This window comes from Terrapene carolina, unplaced genomic scaffold (genome assembly GCF_002925995.2).
Source record: "Terrapene carolina triunguis isolate 2854851 unplaced genomic scaffold, T_m_triunguis-2.0 Scaffold189, whole genome shotgun sequence".
Lineage (NCBI taxonomy): Eukaryota > Metazoa > Chordata > Testudines > Emydidae > Terrapene > Terrapene triunguis.
Window position 1 is genome coordinate 15,387,572 of NW_020664540.1, and position 21,563 is coordinate 15,409,134.

The following is a 21,563-nucleotide window of genomic DNA, read 5'->3' on the forward strand; positions in this document are numbered from 1 at the left end:
GTCATGCAAACCATGTAAAAAAGATTGGAAAGTGAAAAGAAGGACATATATGGATCACTGATATTGAATAGGATGCTGTGTTGGAAACTCTCAAAAAGGGTCAGCAGCTGTCAAAATACAGTGGCTTGGGGTTTCATAATTATGTGCATGTTTTCAGAGCTTTTCAAGCTCTTGGTCACTATGTGCCCACTTCCCTGATTTATATATAGGTCTGTGTTTTATGTATGTTGTTGGCGTGACCGTGCCATCTCTTGTTTTTCAGGAGATGATTTTTCATTGATACAGCAAGAAATCTATATGGTTAAAGAATGTAAACACTGCAACATTGTAGCCTACTTTGGAAGCTATCTCAAGTAAGTCCTGTTTAATTGTGTGCATTTCTACAACTCTTCCTTTCCAGGGAGTACCACCTTTATCCTCACGCCCCAGTCCCTTGATTCCTAGTTGCCTTTTAAAATAATGACTAGTACTGCACCATCTCTGCTAGCCAGAAGCCGTCTTCCTGGAGACTGTTGCAATGCAACCAGCCTCATAGCCTGATGTTTTGGGAGTTTTGGTTTCCTACCAAGTTGGTGGGGAGATTTGAAATTCTAGTAACTTTTAAAATAAAAAAGGCTAGTTACTTACCCAAAGAATTATGCTTCTTGGTATTTTATTTAAAGGTACTGCTGTTACAAAAGTATAGTTGGGTAGCTGTGATTTGTAAATATTCTAAATCTGAATTGTTGGTAACAATCAGATTTCATGGCTGTGGTGTGACAGCTGTGAAATATTGAAGAGAGAGAAGAGGTGAGGCCAGCTGGCTGTGTTTTCAGGTATACACATTAAATACTGTACAAAAAGTAGGAGAATATTTTCCATTTCTCTGCAGTTTATCAGTGGGCTCTGTGGGAATATATATCATCACTTTCCACAGTTGGGCTCTTATCCTAGCTACACAGTTCTAGGAGATCTTGTCTCCAAATTGCTTGGGGAGTTACATTTTCAAAGTGAAAGGTGCCACTCAGATTGACTTTAATTGGACTTATGGCTAAATCCTTAAGCCAATATTTCTTTGAAAAACTGAGGTGTGGAATCTATGAGGAACACACTTTTGAGCATTGAAACTAGCATAGCATAGCATATCCAGATAATTTTATCTCAGTTAATAGAATGTATGCCTCAGTTGTATTTTTACATGAACTTTATTTTGGAGAAAAGGTCATGGTTATGGCAGTTATATTACAGTTCTGATCAACAGAGTAATTTGTCAGTGAATCTGACACGTAAGGAGTTTCACACTAAATGAGAATTGATATTTACTTGACTGCTCTGTATGTATTAAAACACATGCAAAATGTATATCTGGGTTTTGTGATACATCAGCACTTTAGACTTTCTCAGGGTATAAGAAAATGGAAAACATAACAAATAACTAGCAGTTAAATAATAAAATCATGATAATTATTGACTGCATCTACTGTATATAGATCAGTCAACTGCTAACAGTTATGTTTAACTTTTTAAAAATAGCCGTGAAAAGCTGTGGATCTGCATGGAATACTGTGGAGGTGGATCACTTCAAGACATTTACCATGGTATTTTGAAACTTACTTTGGTATTTATTTGCATCTTTTCGAAGTTAAAAGCAAAGAAAATATGACAGAACAATAGAGAGTCATTTTAATGGCAATCCATTGGCATTTTACTTTTCATTTGCTACGAATGAACAATTATTTCATTTTGGCTAAGGTCTCTACATAACTGGTCAAGAACTTTTCATAAACATGGTGACTATTATATTGTGTTCGTAACCTGTTGTTTTATACTGAACATTACAAAATAAATAAGTACCTCTACTGTAGATAGATCCTAAATAGGAATAAATGGAGCCCTTTTTGGCAACTAGGTATTTGGAGGAATATTTCCAATGTGATGAATAGCAGATGAGTACATATTCCTATTAAAAATAATGGAAATACATACCTAAATCTCTCCATATTGTATTGAACAAATAACCCTTAAACTGCTAATTAATGTAAAGCTTATTTTCCCATCTTCACATGATCACAGCTTTCTGAGAAATTCTTCTTTAGGGGATTCAAATTTTTCATGCATGGTTTGAACGTAGAGATGAGGCGCTTGTGGGTTTATTTGTTTTCTAATTTAAAATATATTTTAGCTATTTTTAGTTATTGGAGAAGTGAACAAAATACACTTTTTCAGCACTAAGGCTTTGAGATATTTTTGCTCTTTAACTCTAAAAAAGAATGAAGAAAACCCTTCAATCTTGCATGTAAACAGTCCTTATTGTGAAGTCAGTCCTGGGAGAGAAAAGTTAGTTACAGGTGACTGGAAAATGATCATGTTTAGTTGGTATTTGCTGAGAAATTAACATTTCCTAATGAAATCACGCCCTTTTTGTGACATCACAATGCCTATTCATAGAATCATAGAATATCAGGGTTGGAAGGGACCTCAGGAGGTCATCTAGTCCAACCCCCTGCTCAAAGCAGGACCAATTCCCAACTATTACCCTTAATAGGCTTGGAGACTATTTCTGAGTCACATTGCAGAAGTTCATCTCAATGAAATGTGACTTTCAAAGCCTTCTTAAAATGTTAACATGGATTGGTAGTGTATTCCCTTTCCTTGAAAAAATTAACAAAATAACCCCCCCCCCAAAAAGTTATGTTAATAACTGAAGTAATTAAGTAACAAATACTGCATTTATTGAAACATTCAAGTCATGGAATGTAAAAATCAAAGTTCTTACAGTAACATTGTTCTCATATTGCAGATATACTATTTGATTACAAGTTAGACCTGTAAAAGTAGGCTAAACATATAGTGAACAATCTGGGCAAGCTAATTTTGCTAGGAAAACCCTGAATGTGATCTTAAAAGGACAAAAAGGGGTGTGTCATTTTGTTCTCCTTTATGATGAATAAAGACTAAAAAGGTATTTTCTAAACAATTCTGCTTGCTTTTTACTTCATATATGTTAGCTTTGGTCTTCACTGGTTTTGCTGGAAGACTTGTTGGAGGTCTTGGAAAGCAGATTGTGGGCTTTCTCAGACCTTAACTAAAGGGATGGAATTCTGAATTTTAAGCAAAGATATCCTTTCATCTATGTATGTCTCAGTCATTTAGTGTAATATAAATAGCTGTCGATGAAAGCAAGTTTTTAAACAATCTTCAGATGCCACAGTCATCCAGGGTAAAAAGATCTAAATTTCTAATTTTAAAAGGCAAACAGAAATTATCTCTGCTGCTTTTTACCTCCATGAAGAGTGCAAACAATATTCTTACCCTGTTGTCATCAACTTAAAAATCACATTTGTCTGAAAATGTTTTAATTCTCTGTTCTCTGGCAAATGTTTACCTCTTTTTGCAAATATTACACAGGATTACTATACCTGAGAGATATGGGAGATGTTCCTTCTCTTTTTCAGCTTCTTTACTTTGTGCATTTGATGATGGTTTGGGTACACCCAGTTTCACTGTTCCCCCGTATTATCAGTTTCCCTCCATTGTTCATATTGGAGAAGTTGGGTAGTAGCCCTCTTTTGTTTTAATAACGAAAAACGTGGCTGGAAAACTACAGAAAAACACTGTCAGAATAGTACCTAAAATGGCTTTCTATTTTTTTTTTTTTTTTTTTTTAAATAAACTATATTTTAAGTTGAAAGTGTCCCTTGAGCTTTTGCAGGTTGGATACTACCCTATTCTGTTAACTGTTTTACAGTGGTGTATGTATAGTGTGCACAGACTTGTTTCTATCTTTCTGTTTTCAGTAACAGGACCACTGTCAGAGCTACAAATTGCATATGTATGCAGAGAAACTTTACAGGTACTGTACATCTGTAGATACAGAACAAAGCCTCTTTTTGATACACATGAGGAAGATGTGGAAGATAAACTATTTCAGAAGGAGGTGCTGTGCTGTCACTTAAATTTGTTAACCTGGGAATATAGCTTCAATGAGACCAGTTTGCTAGGGTTAACAAATTCGTTTTTCATATTTCCAGTATTACTATAAATTAGTAGGATATTACAATAATGTGGTGCAACAAATACTTTATTAAATAATTTTAATGCAGCATTTCATATCAGTTCCCTGATCCTGCAAAGGGATTTATACAGCTATAAGAATCTGCCTGTATTGCAGGATCAGAATTTTAAGCCCCAGTCCTGGTCATGTTTAACTTTAACCCCAGGAGTAGTCCCATTGATTTCAATGCAATTATTTTCATCATGTGTAAGTCTTTGGAGATTTGAGGCTTTAGATTGACCTGGCTATTCTCATACACCGTCCAACTGACGTGATGGTTCAATGCAGCCATTGTTTAGGATAAATTTCTGAATCTCATTGCAGAAGACAGCTAATTCCTAGTAAGAGAGGGTGAGTAGTTGAGCAATAAAATGAAATATTTTGTGATGTATAATCAATCTATGGCAGTGAATTCAAATGTTTTGTAGAGGGAAAAATTCTATGGCTGGACTGCTAAAATTCTGGTTCATTTTATTATAATTAATTATAGAAATGTAAGCCAACACAACATAGATTGGCTGGTGAGTCTTGCCCACATGCTCAGGGTTTAGCTGATTGCCATATTTGGGGTCGGGAAGGAATTTTCCTCCAGGGCAGATTGGCAGAAACCTTGGGGGTTTTTCGCCTTCCTCTGTAGCGTGGGGCACGGGTCACTTGCTGGAGGGTTCGCTGCACCTTGAAGTCTTTAAACCACAAGTTGAGGACTTCAGTGGCTCAGACATAGGTTAGGGGTTTGATACAGGAGTGGGTGGGTGAGATTCTGTGACCTGCGTTGTGCAGGAGGTCAGACTAGAAGATCATAATGGTCCCTTCTGACCTTAAAGTCTATGAGTCTATAGATAGTGAAATGTCGTGCTTCATTGCGTAAGCTGATCATGACATTTTTGTGTCAGGAAGGAACTCTACCATTCATGCTCTATACATCCATATATAATTGTGTAAGGGGAACCATAGAAGACACTTTCACCTTCCTATGAAACATTGGTGAACTGGTCACTGCCAGAGGCAGATTGTAGACTAAATGGGCCAACGAACTGATCTGATATGGCAATTCTTTTCCTAACCTCTTAGCTAATATTTTCCTAGCAGTAAGAATTGGTGTTGCAGAACGTGTTTTGACTTTCAGTGATAGATTCCAGCATTAAGCACCTCTGAAAACAAGTCCACTTTTATTTATGAGCTAAATGTGGATTTAGGCACCCAGGCTTGCAAACTTTGGCTGAAAGCTTTCTAGGCTTGAGAAGTAAATAAACTTTATTGGCTTCAGTCATAAATCTTATTCCTCTTGAGGTGCATTTTGAAGCTAAAAATATAACAAAAATGCTACATATATAACTTGTTGAAAAAAGTCTGCACATGTGTTGGTGTTGGAATCAGGAGTGGTGAGGAGCAGAAGCCATGGACGCATTTTCTCAAAATCTCAATGTTCATTTTTTCAATTTTTAATTAAAACTACAAATTGAGTTTGAACTGTTAAAAATCCAGTTTGAAATGTTATGTTTTGTAGTATGTTAACATGGCAAACTTGAGTTATAGATTTATTTTTGACTTGTAGGGTCTTGCTTATTTGCACATGAAGGGCAAAATGCACAGAGATATTAAGGTAAGGTCACTTAAAACTTCAGGGACTAATTTAATTCTTTGTAATGCAGAAAAATGTTCCAAATATTATTTTAGCATATTAATTTTTGCATGTTTTGTTTTAGGGTGCAAATATTCTGCTAACAGACCATGGAGACATAAAATTAGGTAAGTTCAGTTGAATTTACTAGTAAATAGAAACTGAATGAGGGTTTTTTAATTGAACCAATCAAAAGGTGGCAAGTTAAGGTACCAATTCAGATGCTTTGTTTCAGTGAGACACCTTTTGCACTTACATCGTAGCTACACAACAGTTCACTCTGGCGAGAACTATCAGCAGAGTATGAGATATGAATACTCCTTTCTCCTATCTTGTATTTAACTAAACAGGATATGAAAAGCAAGCATATAGAAATGTATGTGGCCACATGTCTAACTGCACTTCTCCATTGTGGATGTGCAGAAGCAATGTATTAGGAGGACACGATATATATATTTTTTTTAATTGAAAGCCTAGAAACCTCATAGTTCAGTTTCCATTAACAACTTTAACTCTGATCACACATGGATACCCATTTTCTATCAACTGGCCAGGCATCCTTTGCCTACAATGTGGACTACAATTCTTTAGGTACTATAGTGTAAATACAGTAAAACAAAACTGGCTCTGGGTACATAGGATGATTATCTGCAATACCATGCGTTCAATGTAGCTCTGCTATCATCAGAGAGTCCTTCTTGTCCTAACAATACAAACAAAACATCTCCCCTGTTATTTCCTCATTGACACAGCACTCTCATAACTACAATGCCATTCTATCTTCCCCCCAGTATATATTAATTAGAATACATAACATTATGTCCTGATACGATTCAGTTATGGTGTGATAAGACCGGTGGAGGTAAGCGGCGAAACAGGGTCCATTTTAAGGCAGCTTGAAGAAACCTAACTTTCAATTTCCAGACATTCAAAAAAAAAAAAAAAATTCCGGCTAGAATTTTCTGCTCTTCTTTACCTGAGAGATTAACATTGTAAACAATTATCTTAATTTTATTACCTAGGAATGTGTGTGTTTTGTTGATTTATAATAAATTCCTAGAGTGTTGTTGGTTTTTCATTGAACATTCAATCTCTAGGAAATGTAATGATGATGTAATTTTGTTTTACAGCTGACTTTGGTGTAGCAGCAAAAATAACAGCCACCATTGCGAAGAGAAAATCTTTTATTGGTACCCCTTACTGGTAATAAATTGCTTTGATTCATAGAATGACTACATGCAAAGTGAAGTCAGTATTTACAAATTATACTAAAGCTTCTAAAATACAGATATGTTTTAACTACAGACATAGTATAGTTATTTAAACTTTCTGATTTTAGTAATGTGCTTGGGCAAGATATGACATTGTCATTTTGTTGCTTTGTAATATCACTGTAACATCAACCATGTGATGCTAATAGCATGGCTGACACCTTTGCCAATCTAATACAGTGCTGAATGTTATTCGTATACATGGTAGGAGTTTGGTCCGCTGCTGTAATTCCTCTCCCTCTCACCAATATAAAAACATAATATTTATATCTTAAAGGTGAACAGAAAAACTTTTTAAGAGCAAAGACAAAGCATTTGAAAGTGCTGTCTAAGATCACAATTAGTGACACGTATATATAGGCATGTGTTACAATACTTGGATATAAGCATTAATTTAAGTAAAATTCTGCTGACAAAACCTAAATGTGGACATCTGGGTTTCCCCCATGCAGGGGACATTATAGTGAAAAGAAGCACATTTCAGCTATTTTTGTTTCAAAACAGTCTTTGCTATTTAAGGCTTTGAAATGCCAGACATTTTCAACTTTATAATTTTTGGGTTGTATAAAAATGCAAATTTAACTGCATTGAATTGAGGCACTGCCTTAATACAGAGATCCCTCATTAGCGTAATAGCCATAATGAGGACTGAATATAGACAAAACACTTAAATTATAGATTTTTTTAAATTGCATATTGTATTAGAAATTGCAAAAAATTGCATAATGTATTCATGTTAGAGAAAACAGACTGAGGGAAGAAAGATTGTGTTGGGGTTAGAGGATTAGACTGGGTATCACAAGACTTGGGTTCTATTCCTGGCTCTGCTACAGAATTCATGACTTTGGCCAAGACACTTACCCCTTGTATCTTTGTTCTTTTAATGGAAGGAATTCATCCCAGTGCAGAGGATCACATCAGGCCCCATTTACACTCTTTGTGTAGGCCCTTTGCCTTGGAATGAATTCCACAGTAATCATGTAAAGAGATTTGAGATCCTCAGGTCAAAGGAGATGCTATGGAAGTGATGGTGTATAATGTGTAATCAAATGATGATTTTACATTTAAAGGATGGCCCCAGAAGTTGCAGCAGTGGAAAAGAATGGCGGTTACAACCAACTCTGTGATATCTGGGCAGTTGGCATAACAGCAATCGAACTTGGAGAACTTCAGCCACCTATGTTTGACCTTCATCCAATGAGGTCTGCTGATCACGAAACTCGCTCATTTCAAGCATTTTCTTAAATCATAGCCCATAAGGGACCATTACAATCGTCTAGTCTGTCCTGCATAACCCAGGCCTTATAACCTCTCCCAGGGATTCCTACATCAAGCCCATAATTGCTGTTTTAGTGCACCACACCTTTTGTAAAAGTCATCCAGTCTTGATTTAAAGATGTAGAGTCAGATTCTTAAGGACACAACATTTTGTAAGTGTTTTAGTTCCCGCAGTCTATGGTAGCCCTCTAGTTAGCAGGGTTGTGCATGAAAATAAACAGATTTTATGTCAAAAACACTGTCCATAATTAAAAAAATCAATGGCTTTATTTTGTCTCTTACAAGATCTTTTATGTTACATACGACAAAACTCATTTGGATTTTCATCGGCTCATATTGTCTCTTGTAGAGTAATAGAACTGCTCTGTACAATATTTTATTCAATCTCAAGATATTAGAATAAAATGAATTATTTTCATATTGTATAATATTATGATGTTTGCTTTATCTTAGGGCTTTGTTTTTAATGTCTAAAAGCAACTTTCAACCTCCAAAGCTCAAGGAAAAAGCAAAATGGTAAGTCAAGTAAAATTTCTCTCCCTTTGTTCAATGCATATTTTAAAGATCATGTGAATGATTATTTATGTCAACAGTTCATAAGCATATACCCTCAACCTGCAAACACATATGCACATTTGGTACTTTTATACATGTGTTGTCCCTTCAAATTCAGTTCTTACTGCTAAACAAAATACTTAATTACAGCAAAAGACTCTGATCCTGGAATGAGGACCATGCGAATGGACTCCCTGTTCAAGCAGCGCCCCATTAAATCTGAACTGTGAAGCTCTCAGTGCGGGATCAGGGCTAAATTTAGTATAGGTCATGAATTTTTAAATTGCTATGACTTCTGCAGTGACCAAAAAATCATCTTTGTTTGCTCAAACTCAGAAGTTTTTCTTGGAACATAATTCATCCCTGGTAAATCATGCTTTAAAACAATCTATCTCTAAAAATGGGACATTAATTTCATATTGCTCTGTGGAAGAAGAAAACCATTGATAAAAGTGTGCTGCATTAGTTTTCATTCCAGTGATCTGAAAGATGATTTCCCTGAGGATGAAGTGTGTTAGGCTGAAACATCTGCAGTATGTACCAGCAAGCAAGAGAGATTATTATTATTTTATTTTTTTTTGGTAAATGATTTGATGTTATGGGAACCTAGAAACAAATGCAACAGAAAGGACCAAGGTCCAGCAGTGCACACCCTTCTGCAGTGGCAGGAAACTGATTGTGTGGGACAGGCCCACATAATGCTAATTGCTCCTTCTCTGCTGGTCCAGAGGAAAAGGAAAACTCCCTCTGGGCTGCTATCTGGAGAGAAAAAAATCTCCTTCCAGAACACACATTTGGCAATTAGTTTGACACTGTGCATGTGATGAAGACTCGCTGTAGTGAAGCAGTTAATCCCATTTAGGTACTTAGAATGCTGCTGGTGACTAAGTAACTGTCCTTTTTTCCTTAAGTCTTTGAGAGGGGGATTCTGCCAGTATTGCTGCAGGCAGATACTTAAAATTGTTTATCACTTGGAAAAACATCCTTCTGTGAATTGCATTCTGCACTAAACTTTGCACTCTGCACCTCTTTCTCTCCCTCCCCTCCCCCCCCCACAAGATTTGTGCACATGCTAAGAGTACCTATCCATATACTCTAGGCATTCTTGCCATAAAAAGCACATCACAAATAAAACTCGATGTGCAGTAGTACAGTTCAGTACAACCCACCTCCAAGAAGCAGATCATCAGCCCCCCCCCCCCCCCCCCGCCCTCCACTGGTCCAATTCCTTCTTGTTACCAAATGCCTGAGGGATACGTTTTGCAACGTGCCCTGAAAGTCATCAAATTCAGGCAATATATCCCTTGAAAGATATATTAAAATAAACATGTGCAAGAAAGACAAGTAAAAATTGTAGGATGAGACTTTCAAAGGGATTTAGCCTCACATCTTGCATTAATTTAAAAGAAAGAGGTGTCGTTAAATCATCTGAACTGCTTTGAAAATCTCAGCCATGCATTTGAAAGGGGAGGTAGATGCTTTCTCCTGATCTTTCACCATTGTGCATTTTATTTTCCTCCTGGTGACATGAGATAATGTGGAGTGTCAGACTGGCCTGGATTTTGTGGGTTTGCTGTATACCTAATTCACTATATTATTTTTATTTCTGTTATCTAGTGCCATAAGACTTCAAATGGAATCTGATCTTTTGACTGCTTTTCCCAAAGGGACAGTAGTAGTAATCTCCAGCTAGTTAACTCAGCAGCAGAATGGTATAAATCTGAAATGCCTTGGGATATTTGAGCAGGATTCTAATTCAGCAGATGTTTTGCCATTTATATAGCAGTTACGTTGAAAGTGACCATTATTTTTTCCTTTTCAGAAAAACTTAACTTGATTTTAAGTATTCAATTTTTTCTTTGTCTTTTTATGTAAAGGTCATCAACATTCCATAATTTTGTCAAAATAGCACTTACAAAAAATCCAAAGAAGAGACCAACCGCAGAAAGACTCCTTACTGTAAGTGTCTAAAAAGAAAAGTCAGAACTTGTAATGTCACCACTAAATCTATTGTTTCACAGAGAAAGAAGTCATTAGTGCACCAAAAGGGGGCTATGTTTCATACTCTTATCGTACAAGTGTGCTTAATGGTGCAAACGCAGCAAAAGTGAAATTGGAATCTCATGGAATATACAAAAGTTTTATTTGGTGCAAGATTTTATAAAGATACCTGTCTACACTGCAAGATAAGTCCAGTTTTAATTGTCCAAAGGCTGGCATTTTGTAACAGTATGCCCCAGTTTGGTAGAATTAATTGTATAGATTGGTTATTAATCACCCCATAGGGCAAAATTAGGCCTTGATTCAGAAAACACTTACTCGAATGCTTAATTCTACTCATCTAAAGAGTCCCATTGAACTCCATGGAACTATTTACATGCATAAAGTTAAGCAAATGCATCAATGTTTGCACACCTAGGGTCTTAATTTCTAATTGCAACTGACCCATAATGCGATCAGGCTAAAACTGATGCATGCTTTAGAGGCCAAAACTGATGCATGCTTTAGAGGCCTACTTGCTCAGGAGACGTTAAAAAGATTTTCTGAAGAGTGTCGGTTATAAAGTTTTTCAAAACAAGAAGGCTAATCTTTTGAAGCCCAGACATACAGGGTTAAATATCTGCCTCCGATTAAACCTACTGTAACATATTATTTTTTTGTGATTTTTAGCATAGTTTTGTAGGACAACCCGGTCTCTCGAGATCTCTAGCAGTTGAGCTGTTGGACAAAGTAAATAATCCTGAAAACCATACACATTACGGTGAAACTGATGACGATGATTTTGAGGTGAGAACATATTTGCATTTTTCCTGTTTTGAAAAGCTGATGTGTAAAAAATCTTCTCCTGTTTTCACTCTGTAAACGTAGATTCTCACTTCAGAGAGGGGTTGAAAAATTATTCTACTCTGCTGCACAGCAGTGCTGTAGAAACCAGGAGGCCTTGCCACAGAGCAGGCAATAAAAGTATCATGGGTAGGAAACAGAGTGTGACCCCCATTATAATAGCTCTTCTTTCCCTTTAATTATGGTATGAGATCTAAGGTGAAGGCACTATAACTGAATTGTAATGTTTCTGTTTCTAACAGCCTCACTCTGTTATTCGCCACACCATTCGCTCTACAAACAGGAATGCTAGAGCGGAAAGAACAGCATCAGAGATAAATTGTAAGTCCCTAATGTGCTTTTTCCCATTTTGTGGTGCTGATTTATTTTTCCTGATGGAGGGTGTCTGTGTCACTCTTTTATAGCAAACCTTAGAGAGCCACTTTTACCATTGTCACCCACGAAAGCTTATGCTCCAATACGTCTGTTAGTCTAGAAGGTGCCACAGGACTCTCTGTCGCTTTTTACAGATCCAGACTAACACGGCTACCCCTCTGATACTTGACTTTTACCATTGGCACGCTTAAAGAAAAAAACACAAACAAAAAAAATCTCCTCAGTAATAATAATAAATAATATTTGGAGATATCCTCTCTCATAGAACTGGAAGGGACCCCGAAAGGTTATTGAGGTCAGCCCCCTGCCTTCACTAGCAGGACCAAGTACTGATTTTGCCCCAGATTCCTAAGTGGCCCCCTCAAGGATTGAACTCACAACCCTGGGTTTAGCAGGCCAATGCTAAATCACTGAGCTATCCCTCCCCCACAGTATTTTTCCAAAACCAAAATTGAAACTTGCATACTTTTCTGTTACTTCATTTCATGTCATTGCAGGATGCAAACACTTCTATAAAACCAGGGTATTGTTTCTTCTGTACTCAGCCTCTCTCTGCCATGGCGTGGTGCCAAACTTTGAATGCCTACTGGCATCATAAAAAATAATAATTTAATAGAAGCATTAAACAGGAAGATCAAGTTGATTATTATAGTGGGAAGAGCATGTTCTTACACATAGATGTCTTGGCCCTCACTGGTGAGGGAAAATATGGAAAAGTAGATGGCAATTTGATTCCACTCTGATTTCATGCTGGTTTTCACATTGATGGTCAGCTAAACCTCATCCTAACCACTCGAGGGTGCTCCACTTGTTATGGTCACATCTGCTGTACTGACTATATGGTGTATGTTAAACTCAAAAGGAGTGCAAGTCCTTACGCTCCATGCAGCATTCAGACGCTACTGGGTCACTTTCAAATGGGTGGGGGGAAAATACTGAAATTTGGTGCCTGTTGAAGCAGGAACTTGCTTGCTCTGTGTTTGAAAAAGTGCCCTTGCAAACTAAATAATTAGTAGATATTATTAGATATGTGACCATAAATATTATGGTCACATGTACTGTACTGACTATGGTGTATGTTAAGCTCAGGCAGTGTTGACACGCTATTCGGTCACTTTCAGCTGGAGCGGGGGAAAAGTGCTGAAATTTTGGAGCCCTTTGAAGTAGGAACTGGCTTTCTCTGTGTTTGGAGAAGTGCCCACGCAAACTAAATAATTAGCATTTAGACTACTTTAAATGGGGATTCTTACTGCTATTTTCTCAGTTTCATTTTCTGCGGGTTGTTTCATAACCAATACATTGCAAGTGCAAATATTTAGACATTGAAGACTTCTATAAAAACAAATGTTCGTGATTCAAAGAGTTTAGAATTTTATAGGCAAGTTAAAATGAAGCGTTGTGTAACACTGCAGTATGCACTTTGGGTTTTTATATGCTACAGCATGCTGCTTGCTTTAAGAGACTGGCCATAAGAGGGTGTCAGTAGAATGTTACATGTTTTAAAGTTGAAAATGTGATGTTTTGCAGTTGACAAGCTGCAATTTGAGCCTCCCTTACGGAAAGAAACAGAAGCTCGGGATGAAATGGTAGGACTTGGTTTTCCATCGTTTATTATAATCACAATGTCCTCATTGTTTTATGCTTTAACTCTGTTAAGTAATATGTATTCAGAGTATAAAAAGAGTCACAAGAAGACAACTATCAGTTTTCAGACAGTCGCCACATTCTGAAGAAAATGAATTGCTCTCTATGGTTCATGAGGAGGGTCTTCCTCATGTGCAACTTGAAATGCACCAATTAATGTAGGAATGTGAAAAGAGGTTCTGAATTTGATTCCCTTAGATCTCTCTACCAGCCAATATTATTTTTTCTGCTCTTTGTTACTCAGAGCCCAGCCATGTTGCTCCATTGTGTGCCTCTTGCTGCTGTTTTAACTCTCAGCAGTAATCTGTTTACTCCAGCCAGCACACGTTCGTCTGGAGTAGAGTACGGCTGTGGAGGCAATGGGCCTCGTTTTTCATAAGTGCTGAGTCACAAAAGCTCCCACTGACTTCAGTTGGAGACACAGGTGCTCAGCATTATGAAAATCAGGATCCGGATGTTTAAAGCCATATTCCTGTTGGCCAGATGGGCCTTTTTCATGGCAAAAATTTGCACCATTTCCCAGCTTGGTCTCTTTGGGGCTTAATCACTGAACAAAAAAACCTCTACACTCATGATGTTAACCGCGTCCGTGAAGGGGAAGTTAGTGGGGAAGCAACTGACCCAAGCCGATTACATAAAGCAGCAACAGCTTGCAATAATTTTTTAATGACCAGCAGCAGGAGGCGGGTTGATTTGATTCCCGAGGAAAATTTTAATTTTTTAACAAGTCTAAAGTCACTTTAACGAGTGCTGCACTAACAGCATTCACCAGGAGCTCCTTCACCAGTCACTGGTGAAAAGGCATTGATGGGACTGGGAGTTCAGCAAGAGTGCAGTGCAATGCCTGCTGGCCAGGGTGGGGGGTAACCGCCCTCAGAGAGCTGTAGTTCCGTGAGTCACAATGGGATTTCATTCTGGGAACATGGTCCCCAAGAGTAGCAGTGATCTGTTACACCAGTACCCATGGAGAAAAGCTTTCTCCTTATCCAGTTTGTACCAGTCATTTGTCATCTGTTGAACCTGGGCTCTTCGCCATTTCCAGGTGTTGTTTTCAAGCCAGGTTGGAATTTTTTTTCCCCCCCAATAATCAGACTGTAAAAAACATTTGGACTTTGGAACTGAAGTTCCACTGTTTATGGGTGATTATTTTCTGCAGTTCTCTACCTCCCAAGCCCCCCATGATGTTATGGAAATATGTTTAGAGAATATTTTCTTTCAATTAAATACAAATTGTTGAACTGAAATTTCTGCATCTTCAGATTGTGGCAGCCGGCACCGACTTTGCTTCACACTGGAATCCTTTTGTCGATGGCGGAAGCAGCAGCAAGTACGTACATCATTTAATAGCATTTTCAGAGTTTTGATTGTGTGAAAAGAAAAACAGAATTGTGCTTAAAAAAAACCTCAAAACCATGAACTGATTAATTCTAATTTTTATGTCCTTTGATAAAGTAAGACAGGCCAAAATAGAGGTAAAAATGATTTGGACTTCACGTTATATACAGTATTGCAGTGCAGTTCTTGTGATCCAGTTGGTCAGCTCATCCGGGCAAGGATAATCACTTCTGTGCAGTTTTGATCCCTGTGATCAGTGATTTTTTGGGAGCTCGGTTATGGGAACGTGTCGTATATGTAGAGTATGTATTAAAACAAAACATGGTAACTAAAATCAGGTTTTGTTTTACTTGCCTGTCAAAGGGTTCCGTTCAGGATTCTGCATTGGCCTTGCAGCACTCCCTGCACTGGTGAGTGGTTGTGATGTCACCATGTGCAAGGCGCATGCAGAATGCTGACGAGCAGTCTTTGCAAGTAAGTAAAGGAGGAACTGACTTTCAAAAATTTGGCTTTTTAAAATTGCAAATATTTTTACTTAAGTGTTTGTGGTATGTGTCCATTATAGGTGCAGTGTATTCTACAGTACAGTCAGTTAACAATTTAGCTTTTACCCCCCCAACATTTTAAATCCCAACTTACTGTATCCCTGAAATTTAGTGAGCACAACTCTGTTGAAGCTAGGGCTGAATTTGACCACGTAGCTGCACAGGGCTTCCTTTTACTGCACACTGCTAAACTGCTTTAAAGCTGATCTTTGAAGTTACAACAAAAAATAAGCAGGCTTGGTATTACCAGCTGAATGATCCAGCTAAACAGCAAAGAGAGTATTTTAGAAATCGTCTCTTCTGCAAGTTTAAATTACTGCTAGGCTGAAAAATCCCTTGCTCCCTTCTTTATTTGGAGGCAGTCAGTGCACAATATGCTTTTGTTTTTAACTTTTGCAGATAACCTTTAGCATATAGCTCATTTTCAACGTTGCAGTTCCGCAATCCAACCGGTCATGTCGTGCAAAGTATAATAAATCCATTGTTTTAAATGTGTGACAGTTTATCCTTCCATTTATTTTCTGTTTTCTTCTCATCTTCGCTCCTTCAATAGTGAACATTCAAGGCGGTTTTGTAGGCCTGGCCTGTCCTCTTCTCCCCAGAAACAGGAACAACTCCTTTTCCTCCCCCTTTTCTTGTTTTGCTTACGTGACACTGGCTAGCTAGAGCTGGAAAGCCTTACATGTTACTGACGAAGCTGTTCTGTGGGCAGCTGGAATCTCCAAGATTGGGGGGGTGGGACCACACTCCAGAAAGCTCGGAGTTCTGTGTCCTCTTCAAAACTACCCGTGGATATGAATTTGATTCCTTAATGCTGTGGCTTTTTGTATAATGTAGGCTGTATATATAAAACTGCATCAAAAGCAGCTATGAACAGCTGTAACAAGGGTATACATGTTTATGAAGTGATGCTTCTGACTGGAAGGGGGGCAGTCGTAAAGTCCCAGGACAGTGAGTTTCTCTGGCATTCTCTTGGAATTCAGTTCCTTCTCAGAAGGGTAAACAGGAAATGCTTAGCCCTTCTGAGCCAGGGAATTCTGGATAGTGCCATAATGGTAAAGAAAAGGCTGGCTTGAGAGAGGGGGTGGACTGCTTTTCTGTGGTTTGGCCCATGCCAGAGATAACACTGATTTATACGCTGACTCGGGTTAGTTTTATGTAAACAAGACAAATGCCATTTGTGCTTAGGGAAGATTGAACTGGTTTGATACTTTCTCAATCTATAATTTAACTTTTTAAAAATGAATATTTTGTGCACTGTTTTCTGCATTACGCATGAGTAACGTTTTAGTGCACACATCTGGTAATGACTTGGGGGTAATTGATTCCTCTCCCCCTCCCCCCCAGTAGTGTCTGGGGCAGTAGTCATAGTTTCATTAGCAGCTGTTCTGGGACCACTCAGAAGAAGCAGCTCAAAGGGAAATTGATTAGTATACAGAGTGCTATGTTTTTATTAATATGCTTTTGTTCTTCAATAGTTATGTAAATGGATCCTGTAATCTTCTTTTCCTGTTGACATGGCATTTCATGGAACCTTCCAGAACGTACTCATTAGTGGGGACGTGAGAGAGCTAGGCACATAGAAAGATGGATACTGTGGTATTGGAGTCTGTCCACCATTGTTCGGAATTTTCGATGCCACCATATTTTATCAAAAACAAACAAACAAACCTATAGCGTTTCCCTGTGCTAACTGTATCTTTCCAGTGGATTCTGATTACCAACCTGTTCCCCTAGCCTTGCAGAAAACTGCATCTGATTATTAAAAAAATAAAATTGCGACAGGCAAGTTGTGACTCTCACCTCCACCTCCAGAAAAAAGGCCTGTCCTTCCCTGAGCTCACTGGCATAATTGAGATTAGCTAATCATAACAGGCCATCACCAAAATAGTTCTCTCTCTGAGTGCATGAGCAGCATTAGTGTTGATGGATTTTGAGCAACTGAATGTTTACAATGTAGTGTTATTTAGAACCATATCTGTAAAATAAACTGAAGTTACTACTCTGTAAAATTAGCTAGAAAGTTGGTGATTTTCAGAAATCTAAAAGTTTGGTTAAAAATCTGACTTTTCTGCACTTTTCTGTTGACCCTGCAGTAGGTTTGACAGAGAAAACTATTTAACAGTGTAACAAGAAAACAGTCTGTGAAAATCTTCACTATATTCCTCCATTTTTCACTAACTTTCTCCATTTCCCGTTGTTTGTTAGTGCACATAATTAGACATTGCAACAGTGCCTTAATATCCTTAGTAGATGGAGGTGTGAGACTAGTTTCTGATACCCAAGCATAAGAGAACATAAATAACTATTCCTTAGTTTAAGGGGGAAAAGAAAGTCAAAAAGAAAAAAAAAAGAGTTTAACACAATGAATAAGAGCAAGGTACTTTTGTGTTTGTGATGGGCTGGTAGATACTATAATGTCAAAGTGAAGTACATCAGTAATCAAATTTTGACTGCATTGATCTTCATACAATTTAAGAGTGGGCCTCTTATTTTTATGAACATTTTACCTAGGGGACCGTTCACAAAATTTGGCGATGGCAGTGAAGATGTTGAAGAGTGAGTGAACCTCCTTCATTTTCAGTTGTATTCTCTATAGCTCTTTCTTTAAGCGGTTAAGGTTCTGGCAAAATCCCTTTTCTGAAAACGTTGTATTTATCCCACATGATGGTGAGGGGCTAGTGGCACTCATAAATGTAATGCACCCTTCACTGTGTATACAAGCATCAAGAGAACATGTGAAAGCCCTGTATAGATAGAAGTACCATCCTCTCTTCTCTCCCCTGCCCTCAATAAAATATTATGGGGTGTGCAAGAAAGCTTCTGATTTTTTTTTAAAGGGGATTTTGTGTGTTGAGAATGAGAGGATAATATTACTATGATGAGCTGGGCCTACTACAGTCAGGGGATGTACAAGGGTCTCTAAGAGCTCTGCCAATGGCTCTCCCCCCGCCCTACGACACCCCTGCTATTCCAGTACTTAATCATTCTTGAGCAAAAACTGCAAGCCATGTCAGACAGCTATGGGTTTTTTGTGGTTTGAACCAAACATTCAGTAGGTGTTAGGATGATTATTAGAAGACAACTGTCAGTTTCTTTTGTCACTTTAAGGAACTTGGGAGAACTCTGCTCTGTGTCCTAACCTACTGGCTGATCCAGCAATGTAACATTTTCATTGTCAGGAGGGATTTTCTTCAGTAACCAAGAGAGTTAGAATTAAGGGAGTGGGGGTAATCACCCCAAAGGAATAGCTACTTTAACATCTGTTTAATCCTGCTAATTTCAAGTCGTCTTCACTGCACACTTGTCTATGTTCTTTCATAATGTAATGTTAATTTAAGTAAAAAAAGATACTACTAACAAATATTAACCTGCTTTTCTGATCCTCTTTGTATTGTCCGTCTGCTTTAACCCGTTTTTGTGTCAAGCTATGAAAAGACAATCTATTCTATGCACATAGCTCATCTTATTTCCACAGACTTCATATTTTCAGCCAAACCTATCTGTGTGTTTTGTGCTTGTATAAATAACCGAGATGCTACTGCACCTTTTTATTTTAGGTCAACCCTAAAGCGAGCAGGGCCACCACCACTACCTCCTAAGGTAAGTTTCTGCCATGTTTTAAAGAAGGGTTTACTGATAAATGACACTCTATGAAATACTTCAGCCTGATGCTTTCTAGTTGCTCATAAGTTTAGAAGCTAATTTACTAACAGTTGGAGGGAAACATAGCTCTTGGACTTCACAGGATGGGCCATATTTTGCACTGACCTACACCCTGTACAGTCCTGTTGAACTTTGTGATTATACTGGGTGTCACTGGGCCCTATATATGTTTGTAAAAGTGGCTTTTAGGTAGTTTCCCTTTTGAAGGGACGTGGTATATGTGTGGTATGTCCTGTTGACCATTATTCTTTCTGCCACTATGTCATTATTTTTCAAAATCTATCAAGAAAAGAATAATTCTGATAATAGATTATCCTGCTGTCAACGTTCTTTGTTAGAATGGTGATACATTTTCTACATAAAAGCTAGCATGTAATAATTTTATGCCTCCGAAAAATCATCATATGTCTTTAAACCATGATTTGAGGACTTCAGTAACTCAGCCAGAAGTTAGGAATCTATTACAGGAGTGGGTAGGTGAGGGTCTGTGGCCTGCAGTGTGCAGGAGGTCAGACATGATGTTCACAATGGTCCCTTCTGGCTTTAAAGTCTGAATCTATGAACCTTATTTTATAAAGCCCCACCTGTTTTATTTATTACAGCCAAGGATAAACAATTACCCTGAGGAAAGCCTTGCGGATGATGAGAAGTCTCAGACAATAAAACACTTTCCAGATTCACAGTGTAGAGCGCCGCCAGCTCATAGGAGACAGAGCATTCCAACATGTGGGCCTCAAGCTGAGCCGTCCCCCATTGGTATGACTAGCAGTCTCAGCAGCCCTGGACTGCTTACAGCTAGATACAGTGACTTGGGTAAATAACCTAATTTATATTGTTTGCAGTATTGTAACTGGGTCAGTCCCAGGACATGAGAGAGACAAGGTGGGTGAGGTAATATCTTTTCCTGGACCAACTTCTGTTGATGGAAGATACAAGCTTTTGAGCTGCACAGAGTTACTCTTCAGGTGCCTGTAGCTTGAAAGCTTGTACCTTCTGCCAAGAGAAGTTGGTCCAATAAAAGATATTACCTCATCCACCTTGTCTCTCTAAATTACATTTTCAGAAAGTGACTTGTTTCCCATAAAAAGAAATATGTTTTGGAGCCAACTTGACTTTCAGCAAAACATTATTGTAATAGAAGTAGTTCCTGAAGCATGACTTTCCTTCTCACGTGTGCTGGGCTTTCTCTGTGCCCTGGAGGTTCATATCCTAAAGGCCTAGGTCAGGGAACTTCCTGCTGGCACAGAGATGCTGAATGGAATCTCTTTTGCAACCAATCAGTACCATCCCTGTGTTGGCCCACTGTGCTCCCATCCGCCGGTCTGAGCGGGTTGCAATGACAACAAACACGGGCTTCTCTCGATAGTGAAGAGCCCTAGCCACTGGGCAGCTGGACTGGCCCCTTTTCCGCAACTCCCTCTGAAAAGGTTCAGCTGGCTGAGATTAATGTACGATTACTTCAGAACTGTGCCTCCCTCTTCTTTAGGATTAATTATATATGTTGCAGAGAAGAGAACAAGGCATGTAGGCAGCAAAATTATTTGTACTTACTTTGGTTATCAGATATGCATTAAAATGCCTGTGGGATTTGTTTTAGGAAATGGGGATAGTATGCTGAAACTCATTGAGGAGAATGCAGAAGGTTCTGACCAGGTCCCCCAGCTGCCACGTAAAAAAGACAAAAGAGACTTTCCAGTAAGTATTTGGTACTGTAGCTGTTAAATATTGGTCAGTGACGTGACTTCATTTGTATAGATTACACGCACATGAATGTCTGGTGTAGAATTTTAAACTAGTGTGAATCATTTTACAATTTCTCTTTCCCCACAGAAGCCAGCAATCAATGGTCTACCGCCGACGCCAAAGGTGCTGGTAAGAAATCTCATTTAAAATAGGAATAACTGGGAGCACAATTTTATTTATCCATCTGCTTACTTTGCCTTTATACTCTTAGTAATTAGTTTATTACCAAAAGAATTCAGTGTTGCTGTCAGCGTAACAGCCACTAAAAAGCTTTCATGTTATTCCGGATTTGTATCTATGGTGTTCTGTAGAAATTCGGCCAAACAGAGAAGTTTCATAGGATGTGTTGTAGTGTTCTTGGGGAAGACGAAGGTTTTCTTGCGTCAAGTGATATTAAAATAGGTTTGTGTGATTGAAGAAAGGAAGGCTAATTTGTTCATGTGTCTGACATCTAATTAAATAGGTGACTAAAAAATAAACTCTTTACATTGCAAACTTGTTTCCGGTTTAAATTTGGGTTTCTTTTAGATGGGAGCATGTTTCTCAAAAGTTTTTGATGGTTGCCCTTTGAAGATTAACTGTGCAACATCATGGATACATCCTGATACTAAAGGTAGGCTCGCTTTCCCCTTTGTATTTTAAATCCTGCTACA

At 38.2% G+C, this 21,563-nt stretch overlaps 1 protein-coding gene across 2 annotated transcripts in view; it reads left to right on the forward strand.

Annotated features, from left to right (window-relative positions):
* The window catches only part of MAP4K5 (mitogen-activated protein kinase kinase kinase kinase 5), an 80,759-nt gene that overhangs the window by 40,830 nt on the left and 18,366 nt on the right, over positions 1-21,563 (forward strand). Inside the window, exons 4-22 of one of the 2 annotated variants that reach the window (XM_026654198.1) lie at positions 263-353; positions 1,513-1,577; positions 3,777-3,832; positions 5,589-5,636; positions 5,740-5,782; positions 6,785-6,857; positions 7,996-8,127; positions 8,657-8,719; positions 10,636-10,717; positions 11,429-11,545; positions 11,845-11,923; positions 13,505-13,563; positions 14,881-14,948; positions 18,016-18,060; positions 19,062-19,104; positions 19,770-19,980; positions 20,765-20,862; positions 20,998-21,039; positions 21,439-21,523. In XM_026654198.1, the coding sequence (XP_026509983.1) occupies positions 263-353; positions 1,513-1,577; positions 3,777-3,832; positions 5,589-5,636; positions 5,740-5,782; positions 6,785-6,857; positions 7,996-8,127; positions 8,657-8,719; positions 10,636-10,717; positions 11,429-11,545; positions 11,845-11,923; positions 13,505-13,563; positions 14,881-14,948; positions 18,016-18,060; positions 19,062-19,104; positions 19,770-19,980; positions 20,765-20,862; positions 20,998-21,039; positions 21,439-21,523 (1,500 nt within the window). The remainder of the gene's footprint in view (positions 1-262; positions 354-1,512; positions 1,578-3,776; positions 3,833-5,588; positions 5,637-5,739; positions 5,783-6,784; positions 6,858-7,995; positions 8,128-8,656; positions 8,720-10,635; positions 10,718-11,428; positions 11,546-11,844; positions 11,924-13,504; positions 13,564-14,880; positions 14,949-18,015; positions 18,061-19,061; positions 19,105-19,769; positions 19,981-20,764; positions 20,863-20,997; positions 21,040-21,438; positions 21,524-21,563) is intronic. The other variant, XM_026654199.1, reaches the window with a different exon arrangement.